The sequence below is a fragment of the Panulirus ornatus genome, chromosome 57 (assembly GCF_036320965.1).
Source record: "Panulirus ornatus isolate Po-2019 chromosome 57, ASM3632096v1, whole genome shotgun sequence".
In the NCBI taxonomy this organism is placed as follows: Eukaryota; Metazoa; Arthropoda; class Malacostraca; order Decapoda; family Palinuridae; genus Panulirus; species Panulirus ornatus.
Window position 1 is genome coordinate 21,790,644 of NC_092280.1, and position 21,453 is coordinate 21,812,096.

The 21,453-nt window shown below is 39.2% G+C and overlaps 1 protein-coding gene across 1 annotated transcript in view; it reads left to right on the forward strand.

The window, feature by feature from the left end:
• LOC139766253 (uncharacterized) overlaps positions 1 to 21,453 on the forward strand; it is a 181,574-nt gene that overhangs the window by 110,247 nt on the left and 49,874 nt on the right. Inside the window, exons 20-25 of the mRNA XM_071694642.1 lie at positions 1,036 to 1,199; positions 2,603 to 2,740; positions 7,602 to 7,777; positions 13,580 to 13,804; positions 16,482 to 16,653; positions 19,683 to 19,863. Coding sequence (XP_071550743.1) covers positions 1,036 to 1,199; positions 2,603 to 2,740; positions 7,602 to 7,777; positions 13,580 to 13,804; positions 16,482 to 16,653; positions 19,683 to 19,863 — 1,056 coding nt within the window. The remainder of the gene's footprint in view (positions 1 to 1,035; positions 1,200 to 2,602; positions 2,741 to 7,601; positions 7,778 to 13,579; positions 13,805 to 16,481; positions 16,654 to 19,682; positions 19,864 to 21,453) is intronic.

Here is a 21,453-nt window from a genome sequence, read left to right on the forward strand (position 1 = left end):
TTTACCTATGCGTTTAAATCACCCACCACTAATACTCAGTTTCATGCACCAAGACTGCTGACACATTTGCTCAATTGTTCTCGAAACACTTGCCTCTATGAATGATCTTTCTTCTCGTACATGTATTAGACCAACTTAGGTGGTTTTCTACGTTCCCTTGTAAGCTGTTGCAATCCTCCTCATTTCATTTTCCTCATAACCTTTGCATCACCTGCAAATATATTCCGGGAGGAATCCATTTCTTTGAGCAAGTCATTTTCATGATCAAGAAGAGTAATGTTTCATGAATAGAATGTGGTGTTCCCAAAATAGAATCCTGTGATGCTCCACCAGTGGCATTCCCATTTCAAGAAGGCTCCTCTGAAATGCATTTTTGGTTTGTGTGTAAATTCTAGTAAAGCAAAGTATCATTTGTCAGTGTTTGTTCAGTATTTCCTACTCCCTTTCAGTTCAGACAAATTTTCCTTTACATTTTGTATGCAGTGAGAAATATGCAGTTGTCCTGCATTGTGGTCTGTTCATCTTATTAACCATTACAGTACCCAGCTTAGTGCATCATATCCAATATACTTTTTCTTCTTTTCTCTTCATGTGTACTACATGTGTAGTTGAAACAAGCCTCCTATCTTTCACATTATCTTTTATGGAGTTATGTGACCAGTTAACCCAGGCTTCTACAGGTATTTTTGATTAAGGAAGGTTTTTCTGATGAATTTGTGAGCTTAGGCACTTGGGTGACAACAAGGAGAGGGCTGGATTTTCTAAGATGATGCTACAAAATGCAGAATTATATAGATTGCTTTATTTTTTATTTTTGTGATTAATGGTAATGGAAGTATAAATTATTGGATGTCCCTTTAAAGTAGATTTTTTCCTTGGATCATATATTTTATAAGAATTTGTACTGTTTCAAGATGAAGTGACAATGGTATGTATGCACTCACTAAACTGATGTCTGTAGTCCAGTGGGATATGTAACTAGTTTATTCCTTCATGGCAGCCATTTTCTTTTAACTTCATTTTTTGTTTTTCCAGAGCCAAAGATTTATGGGGTCGTGCATACCGGCTTGATGACTGGTGGCGAGAAGGAGGTGTATGTATTATGGGCTATGACATGTTCCGTAATCTCTCAAATAGCAAAAGCAAGCGGTTTAAGGGAAAAATGAAGGAGATCTTCCAAAAGACACTTATCAATCCTGGTTAGTACATGTGTTTGATACAAGTACATGTGCAGGAAATATTTCAGCTAATCAAAAAAAATAATGTGCCAAATTTCTCGAACAAGGCTTTTTCTTTTGTGTAGAAGTTCTTGTTTTAAACTTAACACATGTGGCATGGTCCAGAGATCAGGATGACCAGCTGACCAGGATGTACTGAAATGATGTGAAAATATGGAGAGGATAAGCTGAGAAAGACAGACTGAGAGGACTGACATGGCAGAAGTTGGGGGGCTGAAAAAATAGGTGGATGGAATGAAGCCAACTTTGGGATTTCAGGGCCTAAACATTCAAGTGAGTGAGAGCCATGCGTGTGCCAGAATGAAGTAGATTGATGTATATTGGGGCAACTTGCTGTCAGTGGACAGAACCAGGAGCCGTGAAGCAGTGAAGATAAAGCTTGTAGTAGTCAATGAGGCTTAGTTGTGGATTTAATGCTTTGGTTTCTTTGCATTATACTACGTAGTTAGAGGGTGGATGTAGGTAAATGAGACTATTGTTCATTTTTTCCCAATGCTACTTCACTGATGTGGGAGAGGTACTTGGATAGATACATTTTGATATTTATTTGTTTTAAGGTGTAGTACAACTGGCAGTGTAGTATGGATACGAGCCTTGAGCCCTGAATACAAAAGAAAGGAAGAGGATGATAGTGTTGGAAATTAGATATCTGAGGAGAATGTCATGTGAAGCAGGATAGACATATAAAGAATGGCAATGTAAGAGAAGGGTTTGGTAACATATGCAGTCTGATTGAGAGTGCTGACCAGTTTATTAAGAAGATTTACTTATAGGATGGAAGGAGCAGGTGGACGAATAAAGTTGAGGAGGCTTTGGGGTTGTTGGGGCCTGAGCATTCAGGAGGGTGACTGGTTTTTGCATGGGGTAGAGTAAAATGGATTAATGTCATATTGTTGATGATGTGCCTTTAATTGGCTGAGCTAGGGCATGTGAAGTGGTTTTGGTAAACTATGGAAAAGTCTGTGGGGCTTGGCTGTAGCTGGTAGGCTTTAGTTTCAGTACATTATACATGACAGCAGGGTGGATGTGTGTGGATGAAATTGTTTCATATGTTCCTGATGCTACTTTGCTAAGTCAAAAGTACTTAGGTATAAAGAAATAAGTATGTAAATGCCACTTAATCTTCGATGTTTAGATAAAAGGAGGACTCTAGAAATGTGCGAAAAGTTTTGCAAAACATTTGCACTGATAGATCATAGTTTTGGCTTGTAACAGATGTAACAGATTGGATATAGAAAAACAGTATATTAGCTGTGTATATCAACATTACTTTGAATGATAACAGTATATTTTTAGAGAATTAGAAAGTTTGTTTCTGATTTTAATTATTACAAATGAGGAATGATATTTTTTTTCATCCCCAGGTCCAGATCTCATGGTGTGTGATGAGGGTCATATATTGAAGAATGAAAAAACAGCTCTTTCAATAGCAATCAACCAGATCAAGTGTAAAAGACGAATTGTACTTACTGGTACCCCACTCCAGAATAACCTTAAAGAATGTAAGTAATTCTAACTGAAATAGTACCTTGGTGGTCATTTGTTTTTTAAGGTACACACACACACACACACACACACACACACACACACACACACACACACACACACACACACACACACACACACATGTAAATGCTTCCAGGTCAAGGTGGGTGTGCAACATAGATGTGTAATGTCATCCAAGTTGTTTTCTGTCTATGGATGAAGTGGTGAGGGAGGTGAATACAAGGTTTTTTTGGAGAGAGGGGTAGGTTTGCATCTTGCCAGGGGTAGGGGGACTGGGGAGGTGAGTCAGTTATGGTTTGTTGATAACTTGGCACTGGTGGCAGATTTGAGTGAGAAACTTAAGAAGCTGGTTTCTGAGTTTGGGAGATTGTTTGAAAGGAGAAATTTGAGTAATTTTGATTGGAGCAAAGTTATTAGGTTTAGCTTGGTATTGAATTTAAAAGAGAAAAATTTAACAGCTTGACTGTGTGATAAGCAAGTACAGGTTGAGCCTCTTCAATCCAGTAACTTTGGAACCCGGCCATTGCCAGACCATGGAAAATGCTAGAAAACAAAAATTGACCCCAAGTCTTGCTAGTTCATTCCACAAACATATTGCTGTGTTATCAAAGGTAGAACAAAGCTTAAAACGGGAAACAATACAGCCTTTATTGCTTCCAAACAAGTTTTTTTTTTTTTTTTTTTTTTTTTTTTTTTTTTTTTTTTTTTTACACCAGATTACATCAGAAGTACCCCCAGATGGAGACTCCACAATATCTTGGGCATGGGTCTTTCGTGGCATACTACTACAGTATAGAGCAGATTTGTCAGCCTCATACACTTGTTCTGGGGCTAAGTTTTTTGCTGCCAAATTCATCCGCAAACTTTGTCGGTTTTTTGATGAGTAGTTAATGTAATGAATGACTATAGGTTGGTAGTTGGCTTCGGTTAAATCTTGTTACTCTTGTTGTTTTATTGTTATTGTCAAGGCATCCAGCCCATGCTGCGGTGTCAGTCCCAACCAGGCAGCTGGCTCGTACACTCTTTCACCATGTACATAATGCTTTTTGGTTGTCTGATAGAGATTTGGAGTTTTAATCTATTCTTTTAATATGACCTTACACTACAAGCTTCTGTGTCAGCACTACGCTTTTCACTGCACACACTATATGTACTGAAATTTCATGTCTTCGCTTAAACTTGTGTAACCATCCATGTGAATATTCACAGTCATAGTCTTGATTTACTTCTTTATGAAAAACTTTGGCCTGCTCAGTAAGCATCTCCCCAGAAATGCTTACGCCTTCATTATGTAGGAGCTTAAACTATTATATAAGTGTGTTATCTAATTCTATACTCATGGCACCTTTCATAGTTTTCTTAAACTTGAAACTTTTCTGGCTTTCATTTTCAGCAAAAAACTGATATAAGAAATTAACAGGACTGTTAATTAGTTTGGCTGTTGTGTAAACGGATTTTGGCACCTTAGCACTGCAAACAGCACTGCCCTGGTGGCAGATCTATGAACTAATGGCTTCAGATTCAAAATGTACCCGACCACAGAGCTCTGGATTAGAGAGATTCAGCCTGTATTTATGTGACTGCTCTTAGTTTTCTGCTGTCTGGACTAAATTGGACCAATTACCCAACTTTCTTTTTATTATTTTCCTGGTTCTGGCATTCTAAAGGTCTCATGCTGCTCTTTCATAATGGAGACAATACCGGTGATATACAGCAGATGGCAGATGGCACACAAGTAGACTTTCTTGTTTTATTTCATACTTGTTTCCCATTTCTTGAATTGGCAAGGTAGTGTCAGGAACATGTGGAGAAAAGGCATTATTTGCTCACATTTGTTTTTTAGGTATCATATGTAATGCACAAAAACCAAAGCTCTTTGTCCACATCCAGGCCCTACTAACCTTTCTGTGGTTTCCTCTGGCTGCTTCATGTACCCTGGGTCAGTCCATTGACATTACGTCATCCCCAGTGTACAATGACAGCACTCTTATCTCATGCATGCCTTTCACCCTCCTGCATGTTCAGGCCCATCTATCTGTCTATCTCTGATGCCTGTTTCTAACTGGAACTCCCTCAAGGTGGTGGCCATGACAAGAGTCACCATAACTAGTGAACCCCACCCCAGAGCTGCTTCTAAGCCTTTTGTGCCTCACCCTGGCAGAGGGTAACTGAAGCATAGTATTAATGTTCCTACTGACTACTACTCCTTAATGCTCCTACCTGATGTTCCTACTTACTACTTCTACTTATGTTTCTACCTAATGTTCCTACCTGCTGCTTCTATCGAGTATTACACCTACCATTTTGCCAAAAGGCAGGGCAAATGCACAGTGCTCACCACAGGAAAATCTAGAGTTACAAAGAATGAATTTTGTGGGTTAAGTGTTATCATATTATGTATGGCAAAGAGAGATTGTATGTTTGTAGACAGAATGCCAGTTGTCCATTTGTGGCTGAGACAGAAAGAAAAGACAGCTCACTGGGTCAGAGGAGTGCAACTTGACAACCACTAAAGTGCTGGCCTACTACACAGCTGTCACTAAGCCCCAATAACTAAAACAATCTTTTTTACTTCTTCCTTTCCTTTCTGTTTTGGTCTCCATTGTTTCCTTGTCCACTCTGTTTTTGACAGATATATTCTTTGTCTATATCTTCTTAATCATACCTTCCATATGCCCAAGCCATTTCAGTACACCTTCATCTCTCTCAACCATACTCTTATTACCTCACATCCCTCTTACTGTCTCATTACTTATTTGATCAACCTTCCGTCCTGTAACATTACATTTCCAACACATGTACCTACTTTTGTACAGTTTCATCTGTAGCTCATACCTTGCATCCATACAACATCTTTGGGAGTACCATATTCTCAGACATGCCGATCTTTGCCCTCTCTTACAGCAACCTCTCTTTCCACCCATTCCTCAGTGCTTTCAGTACCTTTACCCCGTCTCCCACCTTATGGCTTCTATGTTTCCATTCACTGCTACGTCAACTCCCAGGTATCTAAAACACCCCACTTCCTCCAAGTTTTCTCCTCTGAAGCTAACACCTCATCTAACCTGTTTTTCACACTGCTAAACGTAATAACCTTGCTTTTATTCACATTTACTTTGAACTCTCTCCTTTCACACACTCACAACAAGAGAGCTACAGGGAAAGGCTTGAGGCTTTGAATTTACCCACCTTGGAAGACAGAAGACCAAGAAGCAATCTGATCAGAACCTTTTAAGTTTTTAAAAGAGATCGATGAAGTGGACAGTTATATGAGAGATGTAGGGTTAGAGCACCATATCATGAAATTCAGAACATGTAAATATGGATTTAAAGAAATTTTTTTATGGTATAAGAGTGGTGGATGAATGGAACAGATTGACTGAAGACATGGTTAATGCACAGCATACATAAATTGATAATGTATGATAGTAGAGAGTGTTCAAGAGATGGGCCCAGTGAGTGAAAAACTCCCTCCCCACACTGTACAAAGTTTGGAATTACCAGCTTTTGCTGTTTCTCACTCAAATCTGCTACCATTTCTATGTCATCACCAAACAACAGTTGACATGATAACTTGTCAAGCCCCCTCACCCTGAGCAGACTACGTACCTTCTCCATTTTCCAAGACTCTTTCATTTATCTCCCTTATCACCCCATCCATGTCACCATGGCTGTTTAATTTAACAGTCATAGTGACATCTCACACCTCTGCTGCAGACCCACTTCCACCTGGAACACCTCACTCTCCTCTCTCCTTACTTGCACACACACCTCATTCCCTTAAACTCCTCACTGCTTCTAATTGTTTTCCTCCCACACTATATATTAATAACCGTCCACAAAGCATCTCTCAACCCTATTATATGCTTTCTTCAGATCCATAAATGCCACATACAAATTCTTTTGTTTCTTTAAGCTTTTCTCTCACACATTCTTGAAAGCAGACATCTGATCCACACATCATGTACCACTCCTAAACCACATTGTTCTTCAGCATTTGGATGATCTGTGCATGCCACCACCATTCTTTTATATGTACACATTTATTTTATTAAAGTGTATAATAACTGTACAGTAATTATGTTTGTATAGAAAGATTTTCATTTAACCTTTTTTTCAATGGGTAATGAGTATTAGAAGAATAGTGACAATATTTGATTCATCGTGGTGCAGGGATTAAATTGACTATGAGCTGTGAAAAAATGAAGGTGGAGAAGCATTGTCTAATATAATCACACTATCTTTGTTTTAGGAAGGGCCGTAAGTGGGCCAAAAATTTGTCTTGCACAAGGATCAACAACTGAGTATGGCAGTCACTTTACAAAAGTGTGCATTACATTCCTTTGAACATGCATTTGATCAAATTGCAAAATCCCCTGAGCTCTTGCAACTTAAAATTAGGTACAGCAGTGATTTTCTGTCATTTTACTGTTTTCTAGTCATCAGTTTTTTGTAGAAAATGAAGGAACCTGATATGACACCGTGTGTGTCAGATTTTCCTGATGTATGTTAACCTGTGATTTTTTTTTTTTTTAACAAAGTGTGAATTTGCAGTGTAAGCATTTGAAATTTAACATTTTTAGTAAATTCTTTCGTCTGTTTCCTTGTGCTACCTTGCTAATGCGGGAGATGGTGACAAAGTGCAATGAAATGAATAAATAGTTAATCGATAGTCGTCATGTGAATGTAGAAAATTCTCCACAATGTTTACTAAATCTAGGACTGGATTATGAACCTTTACATACTTGGTCTACCTTTGAAAACTTGAAATAAAGGATAGCATAGCAGTGGAGAGGTCGAAAGACATCAGTTTTGTAAGCATTTTCACCAATTTAATAAATTTCTTCCTGGTTTCAGATCACTGCATGATCCAGTTTGTTAAGCCTAATCTTCTTGGTACTAAAAAGGAGTTTATGAACCGTTTTGTTAACCCCATTGAGCAAGGCCAATGTGCTGATGCCATGCCTAGAGATGTTCGAAGGATGAAGAGAAGAGCACACATTCTACATAATTTATTAGAGGGTTGTGTTCAGGTAAGTTTGGAGTGATAAGGTCATGTAATTAAGGGAGCATCTATGTAACACTAAAATGAGTCACAGATTGATGGTTGTATGAGAGACTCACAGAATTGACTGCATTCATCCATATGTCCATAGGTCCACAAGAAAGTACCTGCAAATGCTAGCAATATGATTTTGCCAAAATGGCAAGGCTAGTGTGAAGTGCTTGATGCAGATTTTGCAATTGAATTATACTATTTCTTACTACTGTAGTACCTCTTTAATAATTGTCAGTAAGAGATTCATAGGGCATTGACTTTAGTTGTGAGTATACTTTTCTTTTATGTTTCTCTTTTAGCTTCTTGTATGTTTTTTATTTCTTTTTTTTTCATATTCTTTCACCGTTTCCCACATTAACGAGGTAATGCCAGCAACAAATAAGAAAGGCCTCATTTACTCACATACATTGTTCAGCTGTCATGTGTACTGTGGTAAAACCTCTGCGCCTTTCTTCGCAATTAAGCCCCACAGACTTTTCTGTGGTTTCCCCTAGCTTCTTCATATGCCATGATTTGGCCCTTTGATAGCATCCTCCCCTGTATACTACAATTCACTTTATCCCAGGCACAGTCTTTCACCCTCCCGCATGCTCAGGCCCAGAGCACTCAAAATCTTTTTCACTCCATCCTTCCATCTCCAAGTTGGTCTCCCTCCTTATCTTTGTCCACTCCACTTCTGACACATATATATTTTTTGTCAACCTCTCCTCTCATTCTCTCCATATGTCCAAATTATTTCAGAAAACTCGCTTCAGCTTTCTCAGCCACTCGCTTATTACCACACCTCTCTCTTGCCCTTTTATTACTTACTTGATCAAACCATCTCATACTGCATATTGTTCTCAAACTTCTCATTTCCAACACATCCACCTTCATCTGCACATTCTTATCTATTGCCCATATCTTGTATCATACAACATTGTTGGGATTACTGTTTCTTAAAACATATCCATTTTTGCACCGATGTTTCCCTCCCAGATAACAACCTCTGTTTCCACCTGATCCCCATTCCTTCTGGAACCTTCACCCCCACACTATCCCAATGACTTGCTTCCACTTCCTTTGCTCCATTCACTGTCATGTCCACTCGCAGGAATCTAAAATGTTTCATTTCCTCTAGATTTTCTCCGTTCAAACTTGCACCCCAATTAATCTGTCCCTCTGCACTTCTAAACCTAACAGGCCTACTTTTATTCACATTTACTCTGAACTTCTCCCTTTCACACTTTCTCAAATTCATCCACCAAAGTATGCAATTTCTGACTTGAATCTGCCTCCAGTGATGTGATCAACATACAACTGACTCACTTTCCAGGCCTCTTCATCCCTACAGACTATATATTTGCCCCTTTTTCCTAGACCCTTACATTTTCCTCCTTCATCACCCCATCCACAGACCCACCTTCACTCAAAACCACTCAGTTTCCTCTGTACCTTCTTGTACACATGCCTTACACTCTTTATGGAAATATCTGACTGCTTTTATTAGCTTTCCTTCCACACCATCTATTTTTAAGACTTTCCACAAGGCATACCTTTTTTCCTTCTTTCTCCCTCTCCGGGGTACACATGTTTTCATCCATTTCTTTGGTATGCTTCCAGGAATTATTCCTGACTTGATGATTCTTGTCTTATCAGGTTGCTTTTAGATTTAAATTGTTACTTTGTATGCATTTTATTTGCTGCCTCCATATATTGTCGTGGATTTCTCCCTTCTTCATAGACTGAGAAATTCAGTCTTTCAACCTCTCATAGTAATTCACATGATCTAGATGATCAGTGTTGCTTTTTAATTTTTTTTTGTGATGTATGTATTTTTATTTTATTCCTGTCTGTTTAATTTGTAACCATACACTGCAGCAGTATTTTTCTTTGCTTCTTACAGCAAAATTCTTATTTGGAGACTTTCAACCTTAACGCCAATTCTAAAACCCTCGAAACTGCCCAACTCTCCCTGTACCTACTAGTTTTTGTTGTCAGTATCCAAACTCTGAGAAGAAATAATCCTTAACATCCCAAACACTCTGCCACCTTATTACACACTGACCTCACTCACAGAACACATCCTAGATGGATGGATTCAACCATCTCCCACTACCGCTCAATATTAGTGGTAATAGACATCAACAAAGCATTTGACACTGTCCATTTTGCACACAAACAATAGTTGACACCACCCTCCTCAAGTGACAAAAAGTGGTTGACCAATATTATAGTTGGCTGCCATGTCAGAATGACAATGGCTTTACCTCAAAAACACTCTTACTTTGCTATGGAGTTCCCCCATGGAGTAGTTCTTTCTTTAACTCTTTTCAGTCTTCTTCTAACATGACCTCCCATTGCCTCACAAACCTCAACAAGAAGGTCCTTTTGGATGCGGACAACCCCACAATCACATCACAACACCCTAACAGCACAGTAGCAATGTTAGACATACAGTACCACATTACAAAATAGGAACACTGGCTCATCCAAAACAGAATGTCAGCTTCTCCACAGAAATCTTCAGTCTGTGTAAATTCCAGACAAATATGAATCCAGCTCCCATGCTTCACTTACTTTAGATGGACAGTCACTCCTTCTGAACAAAAACCAGCCATTCTAGATGTCACATGTGACACTCACATTATGTTCACTCCTTGCACCAATAATATCATTGCAAAAGCAACACACAAACTAAATGTTCTCAAAACACTAACTGGCACCAATTTGGACAAGGAGAAGAATCTCTCAGCATTCTATACAAACAATTCATCCACTCTGCTGTAAACTATACATCACCTGCCTGGTCTTCCACTCTTTCAAAAGGAAAATATCACAATCACATCATACCACTCACACACCGCAGAAGCAACATTAGTATTTCAGTATCTCTTCAGAAGTCTTCAGTCAATATTCTAACCCCAGACAAACATGAATCCAGCTCACACCTTCCAGTCACCTCGAATGGACTGTCTTTCCCTCTGAACAGAACACCATTCATTTTAGACATCACATTTGACATACATGTGACATTCACTCTCCACATCAATAACATCCACTCAGGTACAACTCACAAACTAAATTCCTTCAGAACACTAATTGGCACCAGATTTTAACAAGAAAAAGAATCTCTCAGCATCCTTTAAAAAAAATTCATCTGCTCCACTTTAAACTATACTTCACCTGCCTGGTCTTCCACCCTCTCAAAAGCAAATGTAACAAAGCCATCCTCCATTTTATCATGAAACTTAAGGCTGTATTTCATTAAGACAGCCAGTCTTTCCCCCTCAGCCTTTTCTTTCTCCTTATTGTCATGTACCTTTCTAGGCAAAACAGTTTAGATCTTATATCTTTAGTAAGCTTTGTTTCCACAGCTCCAATTTTATCAATTGTGCTTTTATATATTTTTTTGTCATATAGGTGTTGTTTTACCACCTTTATATGTAAACAAACTTGGTTCTGTTATATCAATCTGCTCATAGACTCTTGTCGTTGTCAACACTAACATCACTGGCAGACACCAAAGCATAGTATGTCTTGATGAATATAAAAACACTGGACTTTGGTCATATCTTTTATGTACTTATTATTGTTAATGGGTAGGAGAGATAGAATTTTATCTCTATTCCATGCACGTTATATAGTGCAAGTAAAGGGGATGGGAGCAGGGGGCTGAAAATCCATCTGCACTTGTATCTATTTCTAAAAAGACAGAACAGAAGAAGCCTATCAGGGAGTGCTCATCCTCCTCAAAGGCTAAGGCTTGGTGTCTAAATGTTTGTGGATGTAACCAAGATGAGAAGAGAGATAGGTAGTTTGTTTGAGGAAAGAAACCTGGATGTACTGGATCCAAGAGAAATAAAGTTCAAAGGTAAATGGGGAGAATGGTCTGAGAAATGTCTAAGGAGTAAAGTCAGGGAATGGTGAGAGGACAAGAGCTTAGGAAGTAGTAGAACTACTCTTGAGGCAGGTGTTGTGGAACTGTGTAAAAGAGTGTAAGGAAGTAAATTCTTGACTGATGTGTGTAGAAATGAAAGTGGATGTCAAGAGATGGGTTATTATTAGTGTATATGCACCAGGTGATAAGAAGAAAGATAATGAGAGATGAGTGTTTTGGGAGTATCAGCATCACTACCTTCTGCTTCATTGAGGTAGCACCAGGAAAACAGACAAAAAAAGCCACATTCATTCACACTCAAGTCTCTAACTGTCATTTGTAATGCACCAAAACCACAGCTCCCTATCCACATCCAGGCCCCACACACCTTTCCATGGTTTACCCCAGACATTTCACATACCCTGATTCAGTCCATTGACAGCACATTGATGCCGGTATACCACATCGTTCCAATTCACTCTATTCCTTGCATGCCTCTCACCTTCATGTATGTTTAGGCCCTGATTGCTCAGTATCTTTTTCACCCCATCCTTCCACCTGCTTCTCCTTGTTCCCTCACCTCTGACACATATCCTCTTTGTCAACCTTTCCTCTCTCATTCTCTCCATATGTCCTAACCATTTCAACACACCCCCGTCAGCTCTCTCAATCTCTGAATCCGTGTGCTTTGAGTTTATTTAAAGGTCCCTTGTGAGGTACTTTATTGAAACCCCCAAGGAAATCTAAATATACTAGATCAAACAGAAGTGAAATGTTGGAGGACAGTATATGGTGTTAGGTGATTTGATTGAGTAAGTAATGAAGGATAAGAGAGAGATGTGGTCGTAAAGAGAGCGTGGTTAAGAAGAGCTGAAGAGGGTGTGCTGAAATGGTTTAGACATATGATAAACGTTGGGGAGGAAAGGTTGACAAAGTAGATATGTGCGTCAGAAGTGGAGGGAACGATTAGAACTGGGAGACGATATTGGAAAAGGAAGAATGGAGTGAAACAAATTTTAAGTGATCAGTCTGAACATGCATGAGCATAAAAAGCATGTACAGGATAGAGTTAATGTAAACAATGTAGTATACTGGAGTTACTGTGCTGTCATTGGACTAAACCAGGGCATGTGAAGTGTCAGGGATTCACCATAGAAAGGTTTGTGGGGCCTGTTGTGGAAAGGGAGCTGTGGTTTCACTACATTACAGATGACAACTAGAGAATGGATGAGTGGATGTGGCCTTTCTTCATGTGCTCCAGTTATATCTTGTCAGCTATTCATAGAATATGGACTTTTTTAAGTAGTAAAACCTTGTGTGATGCACACACACGCACACTGATCAAGTAATCCACTATTGAGAAAACTTGGATGCCCCTGGTTAAACCCATCGCATTTTAGTCAAGTTTTTGAAGTGTTTGAGTTCTAGAAATATATGGACATTATTTCAGAAGAAAAAAATTCTGTTTTATATGACTTAATGGGTTAAAGGAAGGTCCTTAGTGGCCCTGAAAGACTTGGAACATGACCCTCTTTTTCCCGAGAGCCCCTGAAATTAGTATTTTTGAAATACCCAAGAATGAAACCCTTGTCAGTGTAACGGAATAGATGTATCTGCTAGAGCATCCCAATTTCTGTAACTACATTTGTTTTGTAAATATATTTTATATCTTAACTTAAAAGTACTCTCCTCTGACAACCATTGTTTTAACTGAAATATTGTATAAATAGATTGTAGAAAGCACAAGAATTTGACTTCTTTTGTGTGTTTGCAGTTCTTAGACTCATAAGTTATTTCTACAGGTTTAAGGAGGAAATCAACCAAAAAGCTTTGGAAAATATATTATTAGATTCTCTTAATCTTACTCCACCTCTTGCAAGTATATTGTTATTTATAAGAAAACCCTTTCCTTTACAGCGTTTTGATTACACAGTCCTGAAACCCTTCCTGCCTCCAAAATTTGAATATGTTGTGTCAGTGCAGTTGTCTGAGATCCAGTGTAAGCTATACCAGTATTACCTGGATAATCTGGCCCAAGGTGGGCCCAAACGTCAAAGTTCAGGCTTGTTTGTGGACTTCAGTGCTCTCTCTAGAGTTTGGACTCACCCTAAGGTCTTAGAATTGGCTGTAAGAAGAGCATTGGTAAGTCATCCACTCAGTTTAGTAGAAAATTTTAACCTTAGTGCCTTTAGTAATATGTATGTATATACACATGTAGATGCTATTGGGCTCCACCTGCAAAAGTTTGCATCAGGAGTGAAAAGTCGCCTTTGCCAAGAACTTTCCACTCCGAAGGAGTCTACGCTTACCTACTATTAGATGTAGTAAAGCCTTGCGTTACACAAGCTTAAAGAGAGGTCATGGGTAATACCAGAACTTTTGTAGAAATTGGTCCCAGGGTAATTTTGAGTAAATAAATGCTATATATGTGTAAGAGGGAGGGAACAAGGAGATGCAGGAGACCAAATTGGAGGTGGAATGATGGAGTAAAACATATTTTGAGTGATAGGGGCCTGAACATACAAGAGGGTGAAAGGCTTGCAAGGAACAGAGTGAATTGAAACAATGTAGTGTACTGGGGTGTACGTGCAGTCAATGGATTGAACCAGGGCATGTGGAGCATCTGGGGTAAACCATGGAAAGTTTTGTGCGGCCTGGATGTGGAAAGGGAGCTGTGGTTTGGGTGCATTACACATGACAGCTAGAGACTTAGCATGAATGAATGTGGCTTTTTTGTCTTTTCCTAGCGCTACCTTTGGTGTGTGTGTGTGTATGTGCACACTATTTCATGTGTGGCAATGGGAATGGATGAAGGCAGCAAGTATGAATATGTACATGTGTATATATGTTTGTGTCATTGTATGTATATTTATGTATAAGTTGAAATGTATAGGTCTGTATAAATGTGTGTGTGGGATTTATGTATACACGTGTCACGTGTATGTGGGTGGGTTGGGCCATTCTTTTGTCTGTTTCCTTGTGCTACCTCGCTAATGCGGGAGATGGCACTTAAGTATGATAATAAGTACAAGTGATCAGGGCCTGAACATACAGGAGGGTGAGGCGTGCAAGGAATAAAGTGAATTGGAACAATGTGGTATACCGGGGTCCACGTGCTGTCAGTGGACTGAACCAGGGCATGTGAAGCATCTGGGGTAAACCATGGAAAGGTGTGTGGGGCCTGGATGTGGATAGGTAATTGTGGTTTCGGTGCATTACACACGACAGCTAGAGACTGAATATGAACAAATGGGACCTTTTTTGTCTGTATTCCTGTTGCTACCTCACTGAAGCAGGGGATAGTGATGCTGTTTTCCTTTTGGGCGGGGGCAGCGACAGGAATGGATGAAGGCAAGTAAGTATGAATACGTTCATATGTATGTATGTAATATCTGTGTATGTACATGTGTGTATATGTGCATATGTGGGCATTTATGTACATATATGTGTATATGAGTGGATGGTCCATTCTTCATCTTTTTGCTGGCGCTACCTCGCTGATGCGGGAAACAGCGTTGTCTCCATGGTTGTTTAATTTGTTTATGGATGGGGTGGTTAGGGAGGTGAATGTAAGAGTTTTGAAGAGAGGGACAAGAATGCAATCTGTTGTGGATGAGAGGGCTTGGGAAGTGAGTCAATTGTTGTTTGCTGATGATATAGTGCTGGTGGCTGATTTGGGTGAGAAGCTGCTGAAGTTAGTGTATGAGTTTGGTAAAGTGTGAGAAAGAAGAAAGCTGAGAGTAAATGTGAAGAAGAGCAAGGTTATTAGGTTCAGTAGGGTTGAGGGCAAGTCAATTGGGATGTAATTTGAATGGAGAAAAACTGGAGGAAGTGAAGTGTTTTAGATATCTGGGAGTGGATTTTTGCTGTGGTTGGAACTATGGAAGTGGAAGTGAGTCACAGTGTTGGGGAGGGGGCAAAGGTTCTGAGAGTGTTGAAGAATGTGTGGAGGGTGAGAACATTATCTTGGAGAGCATAAATGGGTATGTTTGGAGGAATAGTGTTTCCAACAATGTTATATGGTTGCGAGGCATGGGCTATAGATAGGGTTGTGTGGAGGAGGGTGGATGTGTTGGAAATGAAATGTTTGAGGACAGTATGTGGTGTGAGGTGGTTTGATCGAGTAAGTAATGAAAGGGTAAGAGAGATATGTGGTAATAAAAAGAGTGTGGTTGAGAGAACAGAAGAGGGTATGTTAAAATGGTTAGGTCACATGGAGAGAATGAGTGAGGAAAGATTGACAAAGAGGATGTATGTGTCAGAGGTAGAGGGAACGAGGAGAATTGGGAGACAAATTGGAGGTGGAAAGATGGAGTGAAAAAGATTTTGAGTGATGGGGGCTGAACATACAGGAGAGTGATGGCATGCAAGGAATAGAGTGAATTGGAACGATGTGGTATACTGGGGTCGACGTGCTGTCAATGGATTGAAATGGCATGTGAAGCATCTGGGGTAAACCATGGAAAGTTTTGTGGGGCCTGGATGTGGATAGGCAGCTGTAGTTTAGGTGCATTACACATGACAGCTAGAGACTGAGTGTGAAAGAATGTGGTCTTTCTATTTTCCTGGTGCTACCTTGCTGAAGTAGGGGGTAACGATGCTGTTTCCTGTGGGATGGGGTGGTTCTGGGAATGGATGAAGGCAAGCAAGTATGAATAAGTACATGTGTATATATGTATATGTCTGTGTTTGTGTATGTATAGTGCACAGATTGAACTTTTTATTCATATTTTTATTAACTGACTTTGCTTTGAATTTACAATTTATGTAGCATAATGTAATTCTTCCTTAAATTCATGATTTAAATTCACTTTTCCAGTTTGAGGATGATGATGATGAAGAAATGGCAGACTTCATCTGTGATGACACAACAACATCTGAATCATCAGATGATGAAAGGTCAAGAAAGAAAAAGAAACCAGAGAAAAAGAAAAAGAACAATGAATCTGGGGAAGAGGATGAAGTAAACATAGCAGAGACTGAAAAACCTGGTACTGTAATATGCTGTATTGTGCATGAATTGGAAAGAGAATGATTGAATGTCATTGGGAAGAGAACAGTGGAGTGGTTATGGATTTCAGGAGGAGGAATTTGCATATGAAAAATATTTTTCAATGGAAAAGGCATCATCAAAGTAATGCTGAAAATGTTCTGAAAATATGAAGATCACTGTAGACTAGGGATGATTGCATGATGAAAGTTTGTACTAAGGATTGTCACTTTGTATAAGACTGGTGTTTGTGTGTTCTTAGTACATAGTCTGCTACTGTCCACATTTTCTTCATCAGATCTCCCTCAGATGATATAATCATTACATATCTTGACATTTCCTACCACCCAGAACACACATACACTCCAGAAAGCATTAATGAATTCAGGTGGTTGAATGGTTCAGGTTGTACGTCTCAAACAGAGCAGCACTGTTAGCTGTGCTAAGGTGCCAAAATCTGTTTACGCTGCAGCTGAGCTAATTGAGTCCTGTTAATTTCTTATATTCAGATGTATTTTAGCCCTTCAGGATATCATCCAAGAGACAAAGATGCAGATGGTGCATTGTGCTAATAAGCATAAGCATAGATCATTATCTATGCTTGAAAAGGTGTAGATACTGAGAAAATTAGACAAAGGAACCTCTGTAAAGTCTTTGTGTAAGTACCATGAGATCAGATCATCACTTGTGTTGAGAAGGTGGAGTTACTGAAAAAATTAGGTAAAGGAATTTCTTTAAAGACTTTGTGTGAGTACTATGAGATTGGATCATCAGTTGTTGTTTGGTAGTGGCTAGGTTCCAAGGTTGCTGAATTAGAGAGGTACAACCTGTAGTAGAGATTTTTGAAGAGATGGAGCTCCCTGAGCGTAAAGCTCCCTCTGCATACATTACAGAGGCTAAAAAATAAGTAACACAAACACACACACACACACAGAGGAAGGAGAAAATGCATATTAAAACTTTGTTAGAGGCAATGAGATTGCTAGATGTAATTTCTGTGATAAAGAAAGTGGTATGACTAGATGAAATTAGAAAGTATTGAGGGTACATTTGAGAGAATTTGGTATGGCAGGGAATGCAAAGGGAATGAATTGTTAAGCGGTAGAGCGAGTGAAACGTTATACTTTGAGGTGGTTTGTCCATGTGGAAAGAATGCAAGATGGTGAGTTTACAAGGAGAGTAAATGATAGTGCATATAAAGGAGTCGGTTTGAGAGGAAGACCATCGGTGACATGAGCTGTATGAGAAATGGGTAAAGATAGGATGGAATAGTGTATGTAAGGGAAATATGTAAGGATGGAATAGTGTATGTAAGGGAAATATGTAAGAATAGGGATAATAGGAGACTCTTTTTGCCGAGGCCACCCCCATGATAGGAGTTCTTAGAGGGAATGGGCATTGGAGATGTAAGCTGGGGATAGGGGAGAAAGAATATTTCCTAAGCATTCCTCATGTGTCGTGGAAGGCGACTAAAGGGGACGGGAGTGGGGTGGTTGGAAACCCTCCCCTCCTTGTATTCTAACTTTCTAATAGGGAAACAGAAGAAGGAGTCACGTGGGGTGTGCTCATCCTCCTCGAAGGCTCAGATTGGGGTGTCCAAATGTGTATAGATGTAACCAAGATGAGAAAAAAGGAGAGATAGGTAGTATGTTTTAGGAAAGGAACCTGGACAAATAAAATCTATTCATCTTATCTATTTTACCTTGTCACTGTCACCCACGTTAGGAAACAGACAAAAGAATGGCCCAACCCACCCACATACACATGCATATACATACACGTCTGCACATACAAATATACATACCTGTACATCTCAACATATACATATATATACACACACAGACATATACATATATACACATATACATAATTCATAGTCTGCCTTTATTCATTCCCATCGCCACCCCACCACATATGAAATAACAACCCCCTCCCCTCACATGTGTGCGAGGTAGCGCTAGGAAAAGACAACAAAGGTCACATTCGTTCACACTTAGTCTCTAGCTGTCGTGTATAATGCACTGAAACCACAGCTCCCTTTCCACGTCCAGGCCCCACAGAACTTTCCATGGTTTACCCCAGATGCTTCACACGCCCTGCTTCAATGATTTGGTATATAGTGGTAGATGTGCTGTCAGTGAACTGCACCAGGGCATGTGAAATGATTGAGGAAATGATGGAATGGTTTGTGGGACCTAGTTGTGTATAGAGAGGTGTGGTTTCAAGGCATTGCATGTGACAGCAAAAGGGTGGATGTGAGCGAATGTGGCCTTTCTTCATCTGTTCCTGGTACTACATCGCAAATGTGAGAAACTGCTATTAGGTGCGAAAAAAGAACAGCTATGTACAAGATAGACTATAACATTCTCTAATAAACCAATAAAAATGCCTAGAGTTAAAATGTAAGAAATGTAAGAAATAATTTAGAAAACTGAAACTTCTAGCTTGAAATGAAATGAAAAATGAATGTCACATAATGGTTCAACCTCTGGCTATGGAAAAGGGAAATGTATGATTTATTTACACAAACGTCAATAGTAGTTTTCATCAATTTAACCACTGTATCATACTGCCTGGTCCTTACTGCTGCAAGCTGTATTTTTGCAGTTGTACTTTGTACTTCCAGGTGGCAGGAGTTTTGAATCTTTGTTGCTCATTTTGAAGAATCTCAAATGTTATAGTACAACTCAGTAAAGGGAAAGTTTTTTATGGCCATAGAGTTTATGCACAAGGGGGGAAATAAAAGGCTTATTCCTTAAATGTGATTTATGAAGCAAGGGTTAAGGGATATCTTTTATTTTCTGTAGCCATCAAATCTCCCAGTGGTTTTAAGAGGCATGTGTTAGGTACCAAGATAGACTTAGTAAAGGATGGTCCTTCAAATAAGTGTTCTTTTAGCTTTTCCAGTGTATAGGAAATACACTGCTTTACTGCTGTATGTTATGGAGAAATATGAAGGTATTCCTTTTTGTTTGCCTGTTACAAGTAAAACCTATTTTGCTCATTTTCATTCCCCCATACTTTGGACAGGCCCCATACCTGGGTTGACTGAGAGTGGAAAAGTGCGAATTGATTGGTGGAAGAAAGTGCTATTGGATAATGTTGGAGAAGATTTTGAAGAAGATGACTATTTGGATAAATTAGAGCACAGTGGTAAACTAATACTTCTCCTGGAAATCTTGCGAGAGTGTACATCCATCGGTGATAAAGTGTAAGTTACCCTAGTTTATTGTGCTGCATATTTCAATGTTGGCTTACATTGTTCTCTTTCCCAGTCCTATTTATATCGATCATTTTCTCTCCTGGGTCAGTTTGTCTCATGAGCTATGAGAGAATCTCCATGATCTTTGGGAGTTAAGAGCTTCTAATCCCTAAATTCGAGTCAGGTTTATGCCTCTTGCCATTTTTAAATCATCCAGACATAGGTTGCTGCAATAGCTTGCTTTAGAATTCTTCCCTATAATTAGCAGTCTCTATATATTGATTACATATTGGTGTTGTATTATGTAATCCTCCAAAAAAAAATTACAATGATCTAAGACGCAATGATAATGAAGGGACAGTGAGATGGTATATTAAGCTGTAAAACACCCATTTCTCTGAGATGTTAAATTACCAATTATGGAGGATTTCAGGTATAAAGAGATAGACTGGGGGAAGTTAGATTTTCATGGTGGTAAAGAGTCATGGAGACAAGTTTTAAAGGGTACATAGGCAACATTCCTATACAAACATGTCAGTGTACATAATGGGATGAGAGGGACTGATACACTATCATTGCTAGATGTTATCTTCATTGGTACTTGCTTTAATATTGGAAACAGAATATATGATACATCAGTGTGAAAAAGTGATCATGTAGTGCTTAAAGTTTGTCTATATTGTAAATAAGGACATAAAAAGAGCTAAGATGACATGAGGAGATATAGAAACTGCAGAAACCTCAACAATAGCTATGGTAACATGAATTGAGAAATATAGTTCATTAGCCAGGAACCAGAGTTTTATGGTGAGAGGTTTTCTGAAATTTACAATGGAGTAGGAACATGGTTACCTCTATCCCCTGTCAGAGAGGGAATGGTAAGAAGGATGAAAGAATGGTTTTTAAAAATGTCTAAAAACAAGGAAGCTTCAATATTTGAATGGCAAAGATGTATGAAGCACTCCAGCTTGTCAGATTTTGCAAGGTATATGAGCAGGGAATGATGATAGCAAGATAACATAGGAGAAACAAAGAAACTTTGTAAAGAATATTGTGTACGAGATAGGAGAAAACTCTGTACCTTTCCATAAATTCATTTGGAATAGATTGTCAGTTAAAGAGCAGCTGTCTGCCACTGTTTGTGTGTCTATCTATCTGTCTGTCTCTGTCTACTTAAATATCTATCCATCTCTCTCTCTCTCTCTCTATTTGTCTGTCTGTCTATATCTCTGATGCTCATTCCCTCAGGGAACTTCCTCATGGGGTTGGCTATTGTAAAAGAGTCTCCACAACTGGTGAGCTCCAGTGCTGCTCCGTAGCCCTTGGCACCTCATCCTTGACAGGCCACTGACAGACGCAGCTCTAGGACTCTGTTTCCAGAGGCTCCTTCCAACTACTACATAATGTATGCACCTAATGTCCAACCTACTACTTTTACCCAATACTCCTGCCTAATGTTCCTTCTTACTTCTCCCTGATTTTTTTCACACATATTCACCATTTCTCACATTAGCAAGGTAGCATTAAAGACAGAGGACTGAGCCTAAGAGGGAAAATCCTCTTTTGGCCCCCTTCTCTGTTTCTTCTTTTGGAATATTA